At 42.6% G+C, this 18,427-nt stretch overlaps 1 protein-coding gene across 3 annotated transcripts in view; it reads right to left on the bottom strand.

The window, feature by feature from the left end:
• Window positions 1–18,427, bottom strand: part of LOC124223773 (neurotrimin) — a 118,337-nt gene continuing 99,910 nt past the window's right edge. For 2 of the 3 annotated variants that reach the window (XM_046636018.2, XM_046636019.2), the window contains exons 8-11: window positions 8,152–8,208; window positions 7,779–7,865; window positions 3,932–4,033; window positions 1–3,257 (exon numbers count right to left, since the gene is read on the bottom strand). In XM_046636018.2, coding sequence (XP_046491974.1) covers window positions 3,181–3,257; window positions 3,932–4,033; window positions 7,779–7,865; window positions 8,152–8,208 — 323 coding nt within the window. In that variant the 3' untranslated portion in view covers window positions 1–3,180. The remainder of the gene's footprint in view (window positions 3,258–3,931; window positions 4,034–7,778; window positions 7,866–8,151; window positions 8,209–18,427) is intronic. The other variant, XR_011177684.1, reaches the window with a different exon arrangement.

The following is an 18,427-nucleotide window of genomic DNA, read 5'->3' as shown; positions in this document are numbered from 1 at the left end:
TTTTTTTTTTTTCTCAATAATTCTTTATTACTTTTATACATATTTTTCGATGCAAAATGTTCGGTCAGATTATACCTATATGTATGCATATGCAGATGATGTATAACGTATGCATTTGTGTACAGCTTAGTTATTATGTACATACATCGGGATCCTCGTCGGTAAACTGCATACGAATATGCTTTTTAATTTTTTCGTCGTCTAATTTTTAGGGTGGGGTTGAAGTTCCGAATTTGAAAAGTTTCGAAACCGCCTGATTCCGAATTATTTGGTGGCGAAACTTGAAGTGAAGAATTCAAACTTCGAAGAAACGACAAAGTTTCGAAAGGTCGGAAACCCAGCGGCGCAAAGTTCCGAAATCCAAGATTCCGAAAATTCAAATTACGACAGAGCAAAGTTCCAAAGAAGTAAAATCTGATAGAGCAAAATTGCGAAAAATAAAGTTTTGATTGAGTAAAATTCCGAAAAGCAAAATATACTCGCACAGCGTAGTTTACTCGACGAGTGGGTGTAAAAAATAAGAAAAACCGAAAATCAGAATTTCCAGGATGAAATTTCACTGAGCCAGAAATTCACAGAACTAAAAATCTTAGATCGTTCGGAATTTTGATGTTTCAGATTTTTTAATTTTCTCACTTTCTTTACGCCCTTTCAAAATTTTGGCCATTCAGAATTTTGCACTTTGGAACTGTGAGCGTCGGGTTCTGAATCGTTCGAAACTTTAATCTTCCGTTAAGGTTTCGTTTCATTACTCTAAGTTTCCCCGGCAAAAAATTTTGATCTTGGCACTTTCGGTACTCTTCAAATTCGAAATTTCAACCCCACCCCTAATTCTTCAAGGTTCTACAATCCTGGAGAAGTTACAACGCTAATGCAATGCGATTCGATACTTGAGTAGAAATACACCGTGTTAAATCAGACCCGAAACCTCATCGACGAGTGTACAACGTCGAACTGAAGACAACCTATTACTACTGCTACTACTACTACTACTACTACTACTACTACTACTACTACTACTACTAGTCCTCCTGATGGGTTTAATGGCTCAATGCTTTCGGTAGGATGACTATTATCACGAACCGTTGAAATCCTCTCGAGTACTCGGCTCTTCGACAGGTCTGATTTCACGCGGAGTGTTTCTACTGGCGTCGCAATTCCTAACATTTGCCCGGCATACCGAACTGAACGTTTGGTCTCGAAATGAAAATCGAGCCGATAAATATATTTTTGTCAAGAAGGTTATCCAATAACAGAAAGAGATTTGGGAACGGGTTTTCTTTTTTTTTATTATTATTGCTGTTATTCTTTTCAGATGGTATAATTCTTACGGAATTAGTTAAACGTGTGAGTGGGTAGATTTTTTTCGGTATAACCAAGAGACAGAAGTTGGTAACGTCACGCAACGAAACGTCAGGAGTAAAATTATCACTGTGCAATTTCCGAATGACTTTGAAAGAGTTGGCTTTTCAAAATACATGCGAGTGTCTTTCGTACATCGTGGTTTACCAAATTTCATACGATTCTAAAGATGCGAAGTAATAATCGTTGCATCGGTACATTAACGCTGCTAACTTTATTTTCACGCATAACCGTACCTCCGAACTTGAGAGAGAAAGGGAGAGAGAGAATTTCCCGTCCCTGGTCACTTTTCGAACTTCTGCGCGGTCTTCAGATTCATTCTGCGCATATTTATGCCCTTGTACACGAAGGGACCACTGCAGCCATTTCGCGGTTGGCAAACAGTGGACGGTCCTTGCTTGCCTCTTCGCTGAGTCGAGGGACAACGTGGAATATTCATAAATCAAGTGCGTTCTGCATATGGACTTTGCAGTGAAATATATGTTGTGTGCTGCTGCTACAGCTGTCGACCCTCAGAATTTCTACACCTTTTTGGCATTGTTATTATTCAAAACGAAATATCTTATCAACTTTGCCTATAGCTGATTTTTTTCAGATTTTCATCTCATCGCGACGTGTTTAATATTCTCAACGAGACTCGCTTTTGGTTGGGAATGTACGTCTCATAATACCTAAAAATCATAAGGATAGGTATACCTGCGATTCATATCGCTTTTGATTTTCTCACTACGAGGTGGTAGGAAATATTAAAAAAATGTTTTTACCGTGGTTTTTTCGTTTTCGGAACGTAGAACCTTGATGAAATGTTTCTTTTTCTTTTTTTTTTTTTTTGTGTGCTCACTCCTTTGTTACATCAGTAATTTGCATTATATGTATGTATAATATAATTATATACCTGCAGCGCGTGATAATGGAAAGAAAAATAATTTATCCGCCGTATTATGTATATAATAATACCTATTATGTATAGTACAACGCATCGGAAAATATACAATATTATTCAGCGGAAGTGTGGTATTAAAGGTTAGGTACCTATTGTTTATACTTATGTATATATAATGTATGTATACTATATATGTATACGAAGAGATGCGGCTTAAATTTTTATATTTATACACAATCTTTTTTTTTCCTCCTTTTTTTTTGCACACTGAAAGCGTTGGCCGTTGTTGCACTGCAGTTGCACAAATTTTGCATCTCGTTTTTCTTTATTTTTTTTTTTATGCATATTATTTTATTTATCTACTCGTTGTCCGCGAGTTATATTTTTTTTTCTCCCGTACAATCAGATTTTGTCCATTGCACGGGTGATTATTTCTTGTTTTTCTGTCCCCCTTTTTCCCGTTCATTCATTCAGGTGGATAATTTTTTTTTACCGTTATTACATATAATTTTGTTCATCAGATCTTCTTTTTCATCTCGCGGTTTTCAAATTTTTGTTTCGTCAAAGTACGGTTTTTGCGCGATTTTGGGTTCTTTTCTCTTTTTGGTTTTTATCTTGTATCTCGTTTTTCGTTTATTTGAATATTTTCTTTTTCTTTCCTTTTTTTTTCTTTTATCTAGTTTTGTCTTATAACTTTAAACGGCACTAGCTACTCAGTCAGTCTTCACAATTTTCTTTTTTTTTTTGTTATATTTATATTATAATAATTTCGCGTTCTCTTTTATTATTCATTTTGTAATGTTTCAAATTGAGTTCGTGTAATATTACAATATTGTGCAGTAAACATGTTTTATTTTTAATATGTATTTTGTTATCTGTCAATACATATAATATTGCGTATGTGATTACGGATAATTCGTTAATTACGGCCGCGTTTATCGGACCGCTAGCAATCCTGCCGCACCCAAATACAGCAGAGCCAGACTGGACGCGAGCTCCGCTCCACTGCCACCTGAAAAATTAAACGACAAATTAAGTATCTTGTCACGTTATTAGCAACTTTGGAAGAATTTATAATATATGTGTTTTTCCCCGAAATATAACGTCTGGTACAAATTGTTGATTGAGGTAATACAAGCTTCCCGTTATTCGTTGGGGAATAAATGCGATAAATACTGGACTGCATTCACTCGCGGTTAAATCGGATAGGCAAACATGGAAAGAAAAAAGGGCAGAACTACGGCTGTATTATTTCGACTTGCCACCTTTCTTCTCAACGAACCCTTTGACATCTGTCATCTATTCCGAGAGAATCGAGCTTATTTTTCGCACCCTTATTCTTACTCATCTATAATTTTACGAATCAGACGGTCATAAATGTGCGGTCACGGGTGGTGAAATGAATATTTATTTGTATCTATTCAAGATCTGTTGGTGCAACAAAATGTTTAGTTGGACTATTTGAATAAAGCGTTTTGACTTTTAGAAAATTTGAAGTGCTTAATATTTTCTAAGTTGTTCATTTCTTGATCTCGTCAGGTGGGAAAAAAAGTCGGAGATATTTTTTTATGAGTTACGGATTTTTTTAGAGACGAAGCAAAATGGTGGTGGACTGGTTATACATTCCGTCAATTCTCTACGCGAGCTGTTGCATAGATAGCAGGAATTATTGTCTGAATGAATTACCGTTGTCATCCGATGGCCACTTTGAGTTTCTCTTTCTGTCCGAGTCGCTTGATTTTTGCTCGGACTTGTCGACCTCGTTCAGATTTGATTGGAACTTGCTTCCTGAAATCATGCGAAACGTGCACGTTATAGGATATTCTACCGCTGAAGAACAAAAACGAATAAAAAAGTTGAAACCATTTAAAGAAGTGAAAATACACGACTACAACTGCATCGTTGGAATCGGGTCTGTCCATTGGTAGACGAACGTGTGTTACTCGCGTTACCGATGAACAAACAACGGGCGTCGAAACGCTGCTCTCGTGGGTGGGGTACGAGAATGGGAAAGACCAAAAAGTCGACGGGACGAAATCCCGAGAGTCGAATTACCGTTAGTTGACAACGTAGAAAAACCGTAAATACGAAAAGTTGTCTTGTAGAAGAATAAAAATTGAGAACGTAAGAATGTATAAATAAATTTATGCCGACATTTTTTTTTTTTTTTTTGAGATTAGGTAAGATATTAAATTGCGAAAATACCGAACAGTCAATAAGTTAACTTTTCAAATCTCAGACTCGTGCCATTTTCGAAAATTTACGAAGCCGAATTTATTAATAACGACTGACCAAAGACTCGAAAAAACGAAATCCCAAAACTTATTTAGACAGAATGGACCAAATACAGAAAGATTTCAAGACATCGGAAACACATTTATTCTTTCCAACGTAAGCAGCTGCAGCTAACAGATGGCGTTACGCTTTTGAAGTGACACGTGAATGTGGAACGCGATTTAATGTAACAATGTCTTGAATAAATTAAACGTACGGGAGAAAAGTTGCTCCGTTTAAATGTTATTAAAAATATGTCGCCTATTCCTTTGCGTTTTTTTTTTTTCTTCGATGACACGGACGATCGTTCGATACAATGAGATAATCTTGATAAAACTAACGTCGAATTGACGAATTCCATAAATTCGGAATTTCACTCTCAATTTTCAACTTCGTAACTTTCATTTTTCCGTATCTTCACATTCTCTGCTTTGTTCATTCGAAGTACCGACTGTGCTGAAAATAGTTTGTCGACTAATAGAACTTTCGCTTAAAGGAACATTCGTGAGAACAATTATTCTCTTTGTGATTGATCGAGAATTCTTATTCCGGTGCACTGATCATTCGTTACTTTAAAATTCGTATATAAAAAATGTCGAGTCTCCGACCAGTCGACTTTTCGGTCTTTCGTGATTTTAGCCTCCATCCGCTGCCACTGGTGCATCTGCGCCGTTGTCTAGCGGGCAGGGCAAGTATTAAATTAACGCAATAGTCGAGTAGGTACTACAAAGCTACACCTGCATTTAATTACGTAAAAAGGTTCCCGAGTCTAGAGGGTAAACCAACTCCCGTTGAAGTCGCGGGGAGGGTCGCGCCTTGTTCGACGGTTGGTCGATGGCGGCAGCGGTCGCCTCTGCGTAACTCAACGCCTTTGTTCCTCCGGCGCAATTTCCCCATAGCAGACGACGCCAGGGTCCAGCCTCCGCGTCATCCTGGCCACACAGTCTTGGCACAATGGGCTATTTTGGTAAGGTAATTGGCGATCAAGTTACTACATGCTGGCGCAAGGCGCCGGTACAACACGCCGCGAGAAGATCCGCGCACGCCCCGCTGACCATCCGCTGGACAGACGTATGCAAATCTTGAGCAAACATTAGCACCACCACCGCCGCCGACCGGACCGTACCTTGGGTTTGGACCCTGGTACTGGTTGCGGGTCGCCGCCTCTCAACGACACGGATCCGAGGGGTGAGATGGACGAGGATGGGGTTTTGGACCTCGGGGAAGCTGCCTCGACGCACGTAGTTGCTTCCTGCTGCGTTGCACCAAGCCTTGTTTGATAATCCACCGATTACGGAGACGCTATGTGCGTTAGAGCGGTGCTCATATAGAGCAGATGCTGTGGGACGAGGACCAACCCGGCAACACCCCTTTCCACAGTGTGGATTCAAGCAGGAACCGGTCTACTAAATCAAGAATTTAACCTACTGAACGCGATCGTCGATTAGTTGATGTCTGTTATGCTTTTCCTTTTACGTTTCTCAAAGTGTGTATCAAGTGTCAGTATCTCGAAAACAAACTCCAATTCTTGTAGCATCCCGAAAGGTTTATTCTACAGTTCTATACCGGTTTGAATGACAGTTCCGTTGAATTTGCCCAGAAAAAAATATTTTCGAAAAATGAGATGCTGACTTCGATCGCTGGACCTGCAAATTATTGATATCGTGAAGTTCTATGGTTTCAATCAAGATCTACAAAAGTTCTTGGCGTTTTTTATAGAAAAACAAATTCCAATTATACGATGTGCTAACTTCTCGTGACGTGCCGTAGCATATCAACAGATTATGACAATTTGACCTTACTACTTTGGTTTGTCCGTGGATACATGAATTATCCAGAAAGTACGTGACTTTGTGAAAAGAGCAGAGTTTCGAAGTTGCGACGTACGTCCGGGTCCCTGGACAATCTACTCGAGCTTGTTAAACCGAAATAACCATGATACCCAACAATAAACCAATTTCGATACAACTTCGGTATGGACGGATATTTCAACAATGCTTTTACGTTATAGTCATGTGTACGTGCAGAGAGCAACCGAGAACAGAAATGAAATCACCGAAGTATGGAGAGCACATCATATATACTATCCCTCCATGAGACAAGATGCAACGTTTTGCTCCGCCGACTCGAATTGCCATCAAACAAAGCTTCTACAGACGCACAAAGCTTGACTCGCTAGGGTTCCAAGATAATTTATGACCAACCAAACCACATTTGCACCTTCCGACTTAAATTCTGATCGGTATGAAGTACCGCGTGACGTCTGTGCGGAACGCAACAGATCGTCAGAGGTGAAACTACTCTAGGTCTAACCTGCAAATCGTTCTCAAGATTGCTAATTGCAGCATCAACTCTGTACACGCTTTTCATCCAATTCGCGTACCTGTAATCTCCGCAGAGAACAATAAGCTACGGTACAAACGGTACCCAGAGGCAGAGAGAAGAAGTGAACGCTCTTCTTGAGATTCGCAGGGTATGACAGCGTACTTCTCGTTGGGTGTAATTTGCTCTGGTAGCTCGTCATTTACGCGTGTCTGTGCCCCGTGTTTCTATGTGTGAAGGGTATAGCCCGGTATGATACGAAGTGGCGCGGATGCGGCTGGTTAGGTTGGAGACGCAAGAGGCAAACATTAATGCTCCGGCAGACCGCAGATGTTGCGCCAATTACAAACCTTATACCCTGTACCCTCGACGGCCTCGGCGTCAGGCGGCGAGCTACGTCGTCAAGAACGGAAAAGCGGAGGTTGGAATAGAGGAGAGGATAGGAGAGTAGAGGAGAGGAGAGATTTCGGAAAACACTTGCACTTGGGATTAAATTTAATATAAGGCATAAACTGCGCTCTTTTGGATAGGGGGAGGAGAAGGGCAGCAGCCCGATATTATTTCCCGAGCGTTGTTCTTCTTCTTATTCTTCTGCTTCTACGTTTTCTTTTTCTCCCATCGCTCTCGCCGTCGTGAGCGCGAGGAGGCGCATTATTAGTTCTGGCGTGTTAGCATACATGAAATATTGATGTTACATCCTCGTTCCGCGACGAGACGCGGCTGCAACCCCCTCCGCCCCTCTTCCTTACCCTACATTTGGGAAGGAGAGGACGCGCCAGTCGGCCCCCGATTGCCTTAAAGCCACTCTTAAAGCTGCGTATAATACCGCAAACCCTCATCCGTGGGAGCGCTACTTAACCCCCGGGGTTAAGGAGCCCCGAACCCAAAGAGGAGGAGGCACCGCCACCCCACCACGATGCCGAGAGCTTCGACTTACCCACTTTCGCTCCCTTTTCGTTCTGGATTGTCAGAGAGCTCGGATTCCCGTAAACCGAGTTGTTCAGCTCCGCCGTCGAGTCCCAGTCTGGAAAAAGAGAGTGAAAGCGTTTGTAGTAATTGTTCGGGGAGCGAGCTTGATTATAAGTATTACGTTGAATCGCGCGAGAGAGAGAGAGAGAGAGTGAGAGAGAAATGTGGGAAAAACAAGCACTTCTCAAGCACTCGCGATGTTATGGAAGTGCTTTTTAGGAACGACGCATGGTATGTTACATATCGGACGCTCCATTCACTCGCGGTGTGGGAGATAAAGCGGCTTTCCCGACTGATGACCGCTAGACCGTGGGGTTGATATCTGAAAAAATCCATCTCACCTTTTCTGGACAACTCGGTCGTAACTGGGCTTGGGCTTGTGCTGGGTGGGTCCGAGACTGGAACAAACGAGACGACGGGTTGGTGATAAATAATTTATTTTTTTCATCAACGTTTCGCGGCCTCGGGATTAAGGGGGGATGACCAGAGAAAGAAGGCCGCGTCGAGAGAGAATATCTCGGAGCAGCAGCGGAACCCGGAGGAGGAGGAAGAAGAAGAAGCAGGAGGACGAGGAGGGTGGTAGGATGGGGAAACACCGGAACAGGAGTTGTTATGGATCGCACCACCTGTTACTAACTTCACCCTCAAACATATTAGCCGGCACCACCCGGGTGGCCAAACTCCCCGGCCATATTTTATCCGCGCCTCCTTTTCTCTAGGACCACGTGGTTCTTCCGCTCACGCCAGTTATCTTGGACAACGTTTCGTCCTTAACCGTTGGTCTAACGTGTCACATGTGCGACCTTTGTACCTCTTGAGGGGTGACATGGCGATGAAAAGGGATATCAAGGTCTGTTCATACTCCTTTAACAAGAAAGGTATCCTAGGTCAATCGTCCGATTTGATTTCTTTTCTAACGCGTTATAGTAGACTATGAACTAAGCGATACGTATTTTTTTTCCTCTACCATTAAACACTATGAGGGGGTAGAACCACCCTCCAAAGTATGGCATGTCAAAGGGTTTTATTTTATTTATTTTTTTTTAATTAAAAGAATTACATTTTTCATTTCTCATTGTGAAAAAACTTTTCCTGTCGGATTGGCAAAAAATATTATGTTCGTGTCGGTGAGACTGCCAAATTGCCTCTTGACATGCCTTAATTTGGAGAGTGGTTTCACGCCCTCAAAGTGTTTAATGGCAGATAAAACAAAATACGTGTCACTCAGATCTTTGTCTACTATAATATGTTACGGAAGAAACCAAATCGGAGCGATCGACCTGAGATACCTTCCCTGTAAGATGATGAACGAAATAATGTACGACGTGGTTTTCAGGTCCAGTAGGTATCGAATTGACCCGAAAAATTTCACCCCAGTCTTCGAGCCTCGGGTACTCCATACCAATCCTCATCGGAGAGTAATAAAAAATGTAAATCTCGATCGTTCCAAATCTTGGAATGAAATATATATATATATATAGGCGGAGACTGCAGATCGGTGTGTAATTTAAGCCGGATCCCCGACGGAATTATTGCGATAAATTTGCCAATTTAAAAAATCGAACTAGCAGTCGGGCGACGGTGGATGGAGATTGGAGTTCCCGTTTTTACGGGGGGATGAAGGAAACGGAGAAAAAGGAAAGGAAGAAAGAGGGTCAGGTAGGGGAAACTGGAGAATAATCGCGTTGCGCAAAGGACAAGGAATCGGGGTGGTTGGACGATACATGGGGAGATTGTACGCGTCGTATAAGGAAAGGAACACCTATATGTATACAGGAAAGGGCAGAAATTCATTCATCACCTCGTGCAACTTTCGCCTCTCGTTTTGTGGAGGAGAGAAGGAGAGTGGCCGACAGGTTCGTCGTCGTCGAGAGAGAGTAGATGGAGTCGAGTCGAGTCTAGTCGAGTCGAGTCGAGTCGAGTCGAGTAGAATCGAGTCGAGTAGAGTCAAGTCGAGAGTGCAGTGGAGTGGAGTGGAGTGGAGTGGCTCTGAGCCAAGGTGGCGGTGAGCTGTCCAAGCGTCAGCGTCGTTGAGTTTGGCGGTGACTTTTCACTTTTGATTTATAGCGTCGGTAACTTTTATTTTCTTCGCGAGAGAGATATTAAAATCCGTTGTCCCTACCATTTAAGTTCTCGCTAACGTCCCGCCACCCTTTCCAACCTTGATTGATGATTCCGGAACGGATGCTCGGGACTTTTCACCGTACGTATCGACTTCCGTCACCCCTTAATACCAACGCAACGCGCCAATTTTTATTTCACCCCAAAATCTCAGCCTTCAGCTTTTCCGTATATTAGCAAGGTGTTGAATATCCCTTACAGACTTCGGTATTGATCCTCGGTTTCAAATCGGTGAATAATATTTTCACTTTTCGTATTCGTAGCGAGACAGCTTATCTCGATACTTGGAAATGTTATCTCTGACGACCTTGGACCGATCTCAGTGACTTTCGGAAAGTCTGAACTAGTCGGGCTCAACTATCGCTATAAATGAGGCTTTCGACTTCTAGTTGACTTTGAGAGATTTCCGCGCAGTCCTTGTAGTGATCCAAATCTACTTAGCCCGTCATACCGACGAGTTAACATTACTCGATCTATGCAAATCTCCAAAGGACTATACACGGAATGATAATGGCTTGTCGTAAATTGCAATGTGTACCTTGCCGTGCAGCGCACTCCCAAAGGTGAATGAATACGTCAGGTGATGTCAGGGAGGTTGGAGAAAGACCGTTGGACCCGTGAGCAAATAACAAGCTGCTTATTTACCAGTTTAAGTTTGACAACGCCGTGGGGCATTTACCTCGCCCATTTCGAATTCTGCGCTCTACAATCTAGAATCCACATTGAAGGCAGCTCTGCTCGACGACTATGGTTCGAGGATTGGCCAGCCAACCAGCAGCTGCGACTGTCGCGGTACGTGTTTCGTCTCTCTACGTGCACGTCGCACGCCTCCGCGTTTGTGTGTTTCCGTGTTAACGTTACACCACATAGAGAGCCATTTATTTGATCGAAAGTTTCAGCGCGCTCTCCGCACGGTGCAAACATCAGTTTGCCGAAGCGAAGGGGAGTTTGTCCAAGCCGAAAGTCCCCGGGCGTGTATAAGGTACCGATCAAAGGGTTTATACGTTTGCTGAAAAGTTCCTGATTTCGGATGTCGCGAAAATTTTCCCTGACAATTGATCAGTTGGCGTTACACTCGGGCCGGAGGGGAGAAAAGGGCAAAAACGGATTTGCGTGAACGGCTACCTCGTGGACCCGGGACCGTTTGAAGTTTGAAGAAGTATACACAGCGGTGTCTTTCTCTCTTTCTCTTATCCGGTCTCCTCGCCCGACCTCGCGACTCGGGATCGAGAGGAACGAGGACGGAGAGACTTGTTAAAATCTTAAAGACGCCTTAATTAGCCTAATAGCATCAGCCCTGCCTTAGCGTCTTCGTTTTCTTCATCGCTCCCGCCTGTCTCCGACATCAATCCTCTCCCCCTTTTCTCCTTCTTAGTGGCACCGCTATTCGCGTCCATCCATCCAATTTCTTCCTTTTCGTTGCGGAGGTACTCCTTTGAAGGAAGCCGGGGAGGTCCTCGGAAGAAGCTATTCAGACGTTAGCAAGTACCAATTAGAATATTGCCCCCGACCTTAACCTCTCTCGGAGATCTAAGGTCCTGCAAGGTGCAAAGGCATGCCCCCAGGTGTTTTTCACGAGGAAAGGAAAGCAGCGTAACGAAAGACGATGTATTATGTATAATATACAATAACACGAAAATCTGAAAGCCCCGAGATGAGAGGCGAGTGAAAGTGTCGGAATTAGATGAAGAAGGGGCTCTGCCTGACGTCCGTTTCCGTTTGCGATGGGATCATGTGCTCCGGAAGAAAGATAGGAAAGAGAGCCAAGGGAGAAGAGGCGCAGGCCCTGCCTTTCTCTCTCTTTCTCCCTTTCTCTCTCTCTCACTCTCTTTCTCCACACCGGGGAGGATCGTTAGTTTCTCGGTCGTTACTCGGGCGTTTGCTGTGCAGATATTTGTAACTTTGGCACGTCTTCGAGAGCGACAATGTGGAGGTGAAGAAGAAGCAGAAGAACAAGAAGAAGAAGAAGAAGAAGAAGAAAAGGAAGAGGACGAAGAGGAAAAGAGAGTTTCCAGCGGGCCCTGCACCTTCGAATCGTCTTTAAACTTTCGGCGCTTCACCGAAGACGTATCCTGAACCATCGCCACTGAACCCCCTTCAGCCATGCATCCTTCACCCTCTCGCTAAAAGCCATCTTACGAGGCAATTAACGACGATCAGAGAGGCATCGTCGCTGTTCTCTCTACGGTTCTACGATCCGGTAAATCCGGTATCGAGCTACTAGATGAAATCACGAACGTCTGTTTGTTGCTCCGGTATATCAAAATACACCAATTACACGGAATGCCGGGACGAATGCTCGCAGACATTTCGAAGAGGATAAGGCACGATGTGCGAGCTTGGACGAGGAAACGTCGCTGCGTTCTCCGCCTTTCTGGCCCTCCTGCAAAGTTAACTGTGACAAAGGTTGGTCTTTCGAACACGCGAGGTTCCGGTTTGGTTACAAAGGTGGACGCCTCTCCTCGTCGTTGGCATCGCCTCTATCTTCCTCGTCGTCCTCGTCGTCCTCGGGCGAACGGGATCCGGGGGTTGGTCGTGGGTGAAGGGTGGTGAGCGAGGGCTCGGAAGGAATTAGTATGCGGCGGCTGTCACACTTCCGCCCCCCCCCCCCTCCCTCTCCCTCAGACCCCCATCCCGTTCCTACGCCCCTGCAGCCCCGGACCACCTCGAGCTAGACCGTTAATTTTCCATCCCGTGACTCCAATCAATCTTACGGGGGCCGTCAGCGGCTCTCCTTTCTGCCCAAGGTGGAACGCTCTCTGTACCCAGAATTTAGAGTTCAGACCTTCTCTTCTCCGGTTACAGCTTCGCAGTTCGTTGGAAGAATTTGAATTACATGGATACATGGAAAAAGATATTACTGCGATAGTAATTTTTTTTTCTCTTTCATCTCTCTTTTCTTCTATTCTGGGTACTTGTGTCTTATTATTTTCATCGTTGTTAAATGAAGGAAAAAAATTACGCTGATATATTTTACTGTGTAACGTATGTTTTTAATGGACTATTGATATGATGTAGCAAACGATTCCAAACGATTATTTTTATCTTTAGGTACATGAACGTGCACGCGCTGCAGAGGGCAGATGAGTGTCGCTGGTGGTTTAATGAAAAATCGAAAGTTAATATATGTGGGAGGCCGAGGATCGGGATCGAGGCGGGTGCCTGTGAAACCCGTGCGATGTATATATAGACGGGTTCGGCTAATCTGAATTCTGTGAATATTGCAGCCACACGTCAATCTTTCGTTTAATAATTACGTCAGGATGATCGCATCGTGTTTGTGCGCTTATCTTATGTACACCTGTGCACATACCTCTACATACATACATATAGGCGTACGCAAATAATATTGTATAATCCGTGCTCGTTGCTCGGGCGGGTGCTAAATGATGCCGGTGAGCTGTTATATGCAAATATTCATCGAAAATTTGTATGTGTATCTTATACCTCCTCCCCCGCCCTTCGCTACGAGCTGCGAATTCCAAGAAGCCCGAGATCTCGGGATCTTTGCGCACGTCGGACGGGGAAAGGAGGGCGGGAGGGGGAGAGTGAAAAATTCCGAATCTTTATTATTTCAGAGACCCGCTGTAACTCCACCTTCTCTTCTTCTTCTTCTCTTTCTTTTTTTTTCTCATTCCCTTTTTCTTAACGAGTCGAGATGCGCCGCGACGTCGAGCCGACGCGACGCTACGCGACGCGACGTGACGACGGAATTACCACTTTACCGAAACCCACTCATTGCCAAATCCCGTTCTCGATCTTCTCTTCCCCCGACTCCGACCACTTTTAACGTATTTTCCTGCGTGAGAACGAGTGAAAATGAAAGAGAAAACGAAAGAAAAAGAAAAAAGAAAAATACAATACAATAATGCGAGACTACAAAATCGCGACAAGGGTACGCCTCGGTTATCCTTCGTACAGACTTGTGCTTTGTAATCTGTAAACATGTATATATATATACCCTCGTCTGTAAGAACAAAATTTTTCACGGACTTTTAACGCTCTACTCGAAAACGATTACGCGTCTTTTTTGTCAAGGCACTTTTTATTCTACGGCCAACGTTTGGTAGAAAAATCCCAGAACGGCACTTTGCGAGGGAAAATATTTGTAAATAAATAGAATAAGTTGGAATAATTCCAGCTACCCTCGTCTTCGTTCATCGTCCCCTTAATCAATCTTCATCACTCCTTTTGCCTTCTTCCATCGTTTTAATCTAATAGATTTTCTTGACAGTCCTGACACAAATTTATTCCATAGTTTCTTTTATTTCGGAACCTGCCATCAAGTTCCTTAAAACCTATTAAATAAACCCCAATTCTGTATAGTCTTTTTCTGAAGTGGTTATACCTAGTCTGGAGGCCGGAAACAGCGATTTTTCAACGATTTTTCATCAAGAGACATCTCAATTTATTGCTACAAAAATTTATATACATGCTGGGGTAACTTTTAACTTTATTCTAATATTTTTTATTTGTAAAAATAATGATTTTTAAAGTTGCTATATCTGATCTCCGAGAGGAGCTCTAAAAAAGATGTCTTGCGGTGAGCAAGATATCTCTGGACTGGATCATCCGAAATTAAAAAACAAAAAAGCTTTAGTCAATATAACGTATCATCTGGTATTTAATCCAAGGAATGAGGAAAATATTAATTTTTAGCAAAACAGTGGTTTCTCAAGAAAAAAAAAAAAAAATTTGATTTTCCATGAAAAATATTCGCGTTAATCTGTCTACAAAATGGAGAATGTTTATCGACGAGAAAAAACCTTCGACTAATGACTGAAAGATATATTCATGAAACTTGGGTAAAAAAATTTGAGACTGATCGGTTCAGCCGTTTCCGAGAAATCTTGTTCACCGACTTTGAAAACCTAGTTTTGAGAAAAACGCATTCAAAGTTTAAAAAGCACTTTCAAACGCTCCGGGGTGTCTTTGCAAATGGCGCGTGACTTCGATAGTATTTATCGGATCGACTCGAAATTTTCTGTGCATAGACTTGAATATATGTACGTTCCGAAAACAAAATTGAAAAAAAAAAAAAAAAAAAGATCTTTAAAAAATCCTGACTAGGTATAACCCCTTAAACACAAATGACATGCGATTATATAATTTGAGGAGGCAGTGATTTTAATTAAAGCAGCTAAAGGCGGTTCTCATGTTTTCTTATTTTTCTTTCAACATATTATTCTCATAATTTTCTTCTCGATTATTATTTGTCTCTAGCAGTGAAACGATTTCACAAGAAACGAGACACCCTAGTTACCTTATTATAAATTTTCTGACAGGTACGATGATTACTTTTCAGAAGTTCTCCGCTAACGCAACGAACGAAAATACATACCCACCTGTAATATAATTCACAGATTCGCGTATTCGTTTATTTTCCCTGCAGGTGCCGCCTCTTGCATCGTTCAAATACCGTGTTATTTTATTACTTTTTTTTTTATTTAAAATAAAACATAATCAAACAATTACTCTCCGTCAAGCATAAACCACGATGACGTTACAACCGATATTCTTCGATAAAAACTTGCTATCCAAAAATATTAATCCATACACCTAGAGAGAAATTGATTGCGACGGTAATTTTTAAACTGTTCGTGCATAGCTGTATATAAAACAAAATGGGATAAACGAACGAATGAAAACTTTGGTAGCCATAATCCGAACCCTCGGTCTCGGCCCTTTAGTCTCCGCTGATATCGGACCTTCTCCGAGAGTCTCTCATCTCCTCCTCGCTCCTGTATAATTCATGGGATCACCGCAGCGCGGTGTGTACCAGAGACCCCCTCGACTGCAGAGGGGCGCCCCGAAATACGAGCGGCATCTCAATGCTGACCGACGCCAGATTAGTCCGAGGAAATTGCCAAACTTCTTCTACTTCTTCTTGTTCTCTTCTTTCCAACCCCCACCCTCCCCCCCGCCCTTCCCTCTTTTCCCTCTACCCCCTCCCCTCGATTTTCTTTTCCCTTCTTTTTCTCGATCCTTTCGAGGAAAACCCCGCAGAGTATGAAAGTCAATTTCTGAAGCCGTGCGAGCTGACCGAATCGGACATCGACTACCGGGGGGGGAAGAAAAAAAAAGAAAACTCCCGCTAAGGGTGTTCATATCCTGCCACTCGGCGGTGCGGGTCGTACAGATTCAGAGTGTTTTTTAATTAAAGTTTGTTTTTTTTTTCGTTCTCATGCTCTCGTGTTTGCCAATTTTTTTTTTTTTTTCTTTTAATAAAAATTTTCCCTCCCCACACCCTCCCCCAGAGAGATGGAAGAATATTTTAAGGTGAAAACCCACCTCCTCGACAACTTCCGGCGAGAAAAGCGCGAGGTTTTACCGGCGGGTGGAAAGGGGGAGGTATACAGAGGATATCGAAAGCAGGCGCGAAAGGTACAGAGAGATCGTTATATTAATAACGCTAATTAGTATTTGCCAGACTCGTTCGTTCTTTCGTTCGTCGAATGAGTGAGTTGGTTGGTTGGTTGGTTGGTTGGTTGGTTCGCTACCGCGTTTTCATAACGGTATTTCACCCCGTCGTGCCGGGCGATACGCCCTTAAGGGCTTCTATTTATTAATGTCAAGAGTGAAGTCTCGAAATTAAAATGCTTTTCTTCGTTCAAAAGATTTTAGCGAAATTAAAAAAGCATTTTCTCCCGTGCCGGCCAAGGGGATGGGGATGAGGAGGGTTCAAAAGGGGGGAAGGTGGGGGGACAAGGCCGTCGGTATAACCCGAAGCCCCGTGACGCGGAGATGGCTTCTTAAGCTTATTCTTCTCCACCTCCTCAGACTTTACCGCTAGGTACTCACTCAGTTTTATTTATTATCGTTATGCCACACTGCCAGGAGCTGCTTTCGCCGAACAGCAAACACCCAACCCTTCCCTCAAAACCTCGTTGCACTCGAGTCTAGCCGAGAGATTTTTTTTTTTTTTTTCGTTTTTACCCCTCTTATTTCTTTCCTCCTTTGTCATTTACTGGTTTTCCCACCCCGTCCCCCTTCCCTCTTTCTTTTCATCCTTCGTTTCGTTAGTTATTCCGCGCGCCCCGAAAATATCATCATCAAATATGCATTGTATGAATACGAAGTAGATATCCGCTGATGGGGTGTCGTTGAGCACAGAGCAGAGGTGAATAAGCGTGAAAAAACATCGGGAAAACACAACCGTTGCCCGGGGAATGTCTAACCTAGTCTCGGTTTTGTACGTCCGTCCTGGTTATTCCTCCTCCAGATCCTCCTTATCTTTCTCTTTCTCTTTCTCAGGGATAGAAGTACGCAGGGTAATGGGGCGTGAATGTCAAACGGGAAGGGGATTGACAAAGCTGGTGCTCGAACCTCTTTTATTTTTCAGCTCTCACCCCGTCGCGACGCCGCGTGTGTACAGCTCGACTCGCATCTAAATGGTAATATCCTCTCCACTCTGACCGACGGAGTGGGTGTCTCAAAAAATCACCCCCTACCGCCCTTCCTCCCTCCCCCCCAGCCGCTGTCGTCCCGTATTGTTGCCATCCGTCTACTGTTCGTACGTATTTAGTCTTGTGCACACGTACCATGTTCTACACGGTTCGAAACGAAAATGTCCTGGCAGGTTCGTTAAAATTTTTAGATTGATTTGAACAATTTTTTAGTGTATGACTGACAAGGAGACCTTACATGACTTGAACTCAAAAATCCAAATGGACAGCCGTTTACGAGAAAAACAAGTTCAAATCTAGCTGGGGATACTTTTATTTACTGTTTTTAATTTTTCGTTTTTCTTTTGCAATTTTTCAGTCCATTCTCAATTTCTATGTATTACTTACATCATAGATTTATGAAAATTGTATGGATACTTAAGCATTTAATTAACATTTTCTTACGAAAAAACACGCTTTTTATAATTTCTTTTTTTTTTACGATCCATCGTTTATAATACGTGCTTTTTATTCAATTTGTAGATATTCTATTTAAATGTCGTTCCTGTGACTTCAACTCGACTGTTTCTGACAGTAATGCTTCGGATGACTAAATTTTATTCTGTACTTTATTAAAAATTAACTGACAGATATTGAAGATAATTTTTGTTTAATTTCACGCGGAAGATCGATGAAAAAAAAAAAATGCAAAATTATAAAAAGCGTGTTTTTAGAAGGAAAATACTAATTAAGTGCCTAATTATTCATATAATTTTCATAAATTTATCATGTAAGTAACGTTGGAATTGTGAAGGGACGGTGAAAATTGAAAAACAAAAAAATAATAATAGCTCCAAGGTCTCCTTGTAGGTGAAAAAAAGAAAGCAAGAATTACAAATTACACGCTCTTATGACGATTTAAACGTAAGAATTACAGAAATTTTGTGTATCAAATAACACGAATATAAAATCGATCTGCTGGAACATTATGTTTAGTTAAATTTTTCTAACCGCGTGTATGTATTGTGACACAAACGGTACTTTCGTACTCGGCTATCGCTTCGATGCCCGATTTCATCGGTGGTAAATTATACTCCGGACCCTGCTGCCC

Source organism: Neodiprion pinetum, chromosome 7, assembly GCF_021155775.2.
Source record: "Neodiprion pinetum isolate iyNeoPine1 chromosome 7, iyNeoPine1.2, whole genome shotgun sequence".
Lineage (NCBI taxonomy): Eukaryota > Metazoa > Arthropoda > Insecta > Hymenoptera > Diprionidae > Neodiprion > Neodiprion pinetum.
Note: the sequence above shows the minus strand (reverse complement) of the source record. Positions and strands in the feature narration are given on the sequence as shown.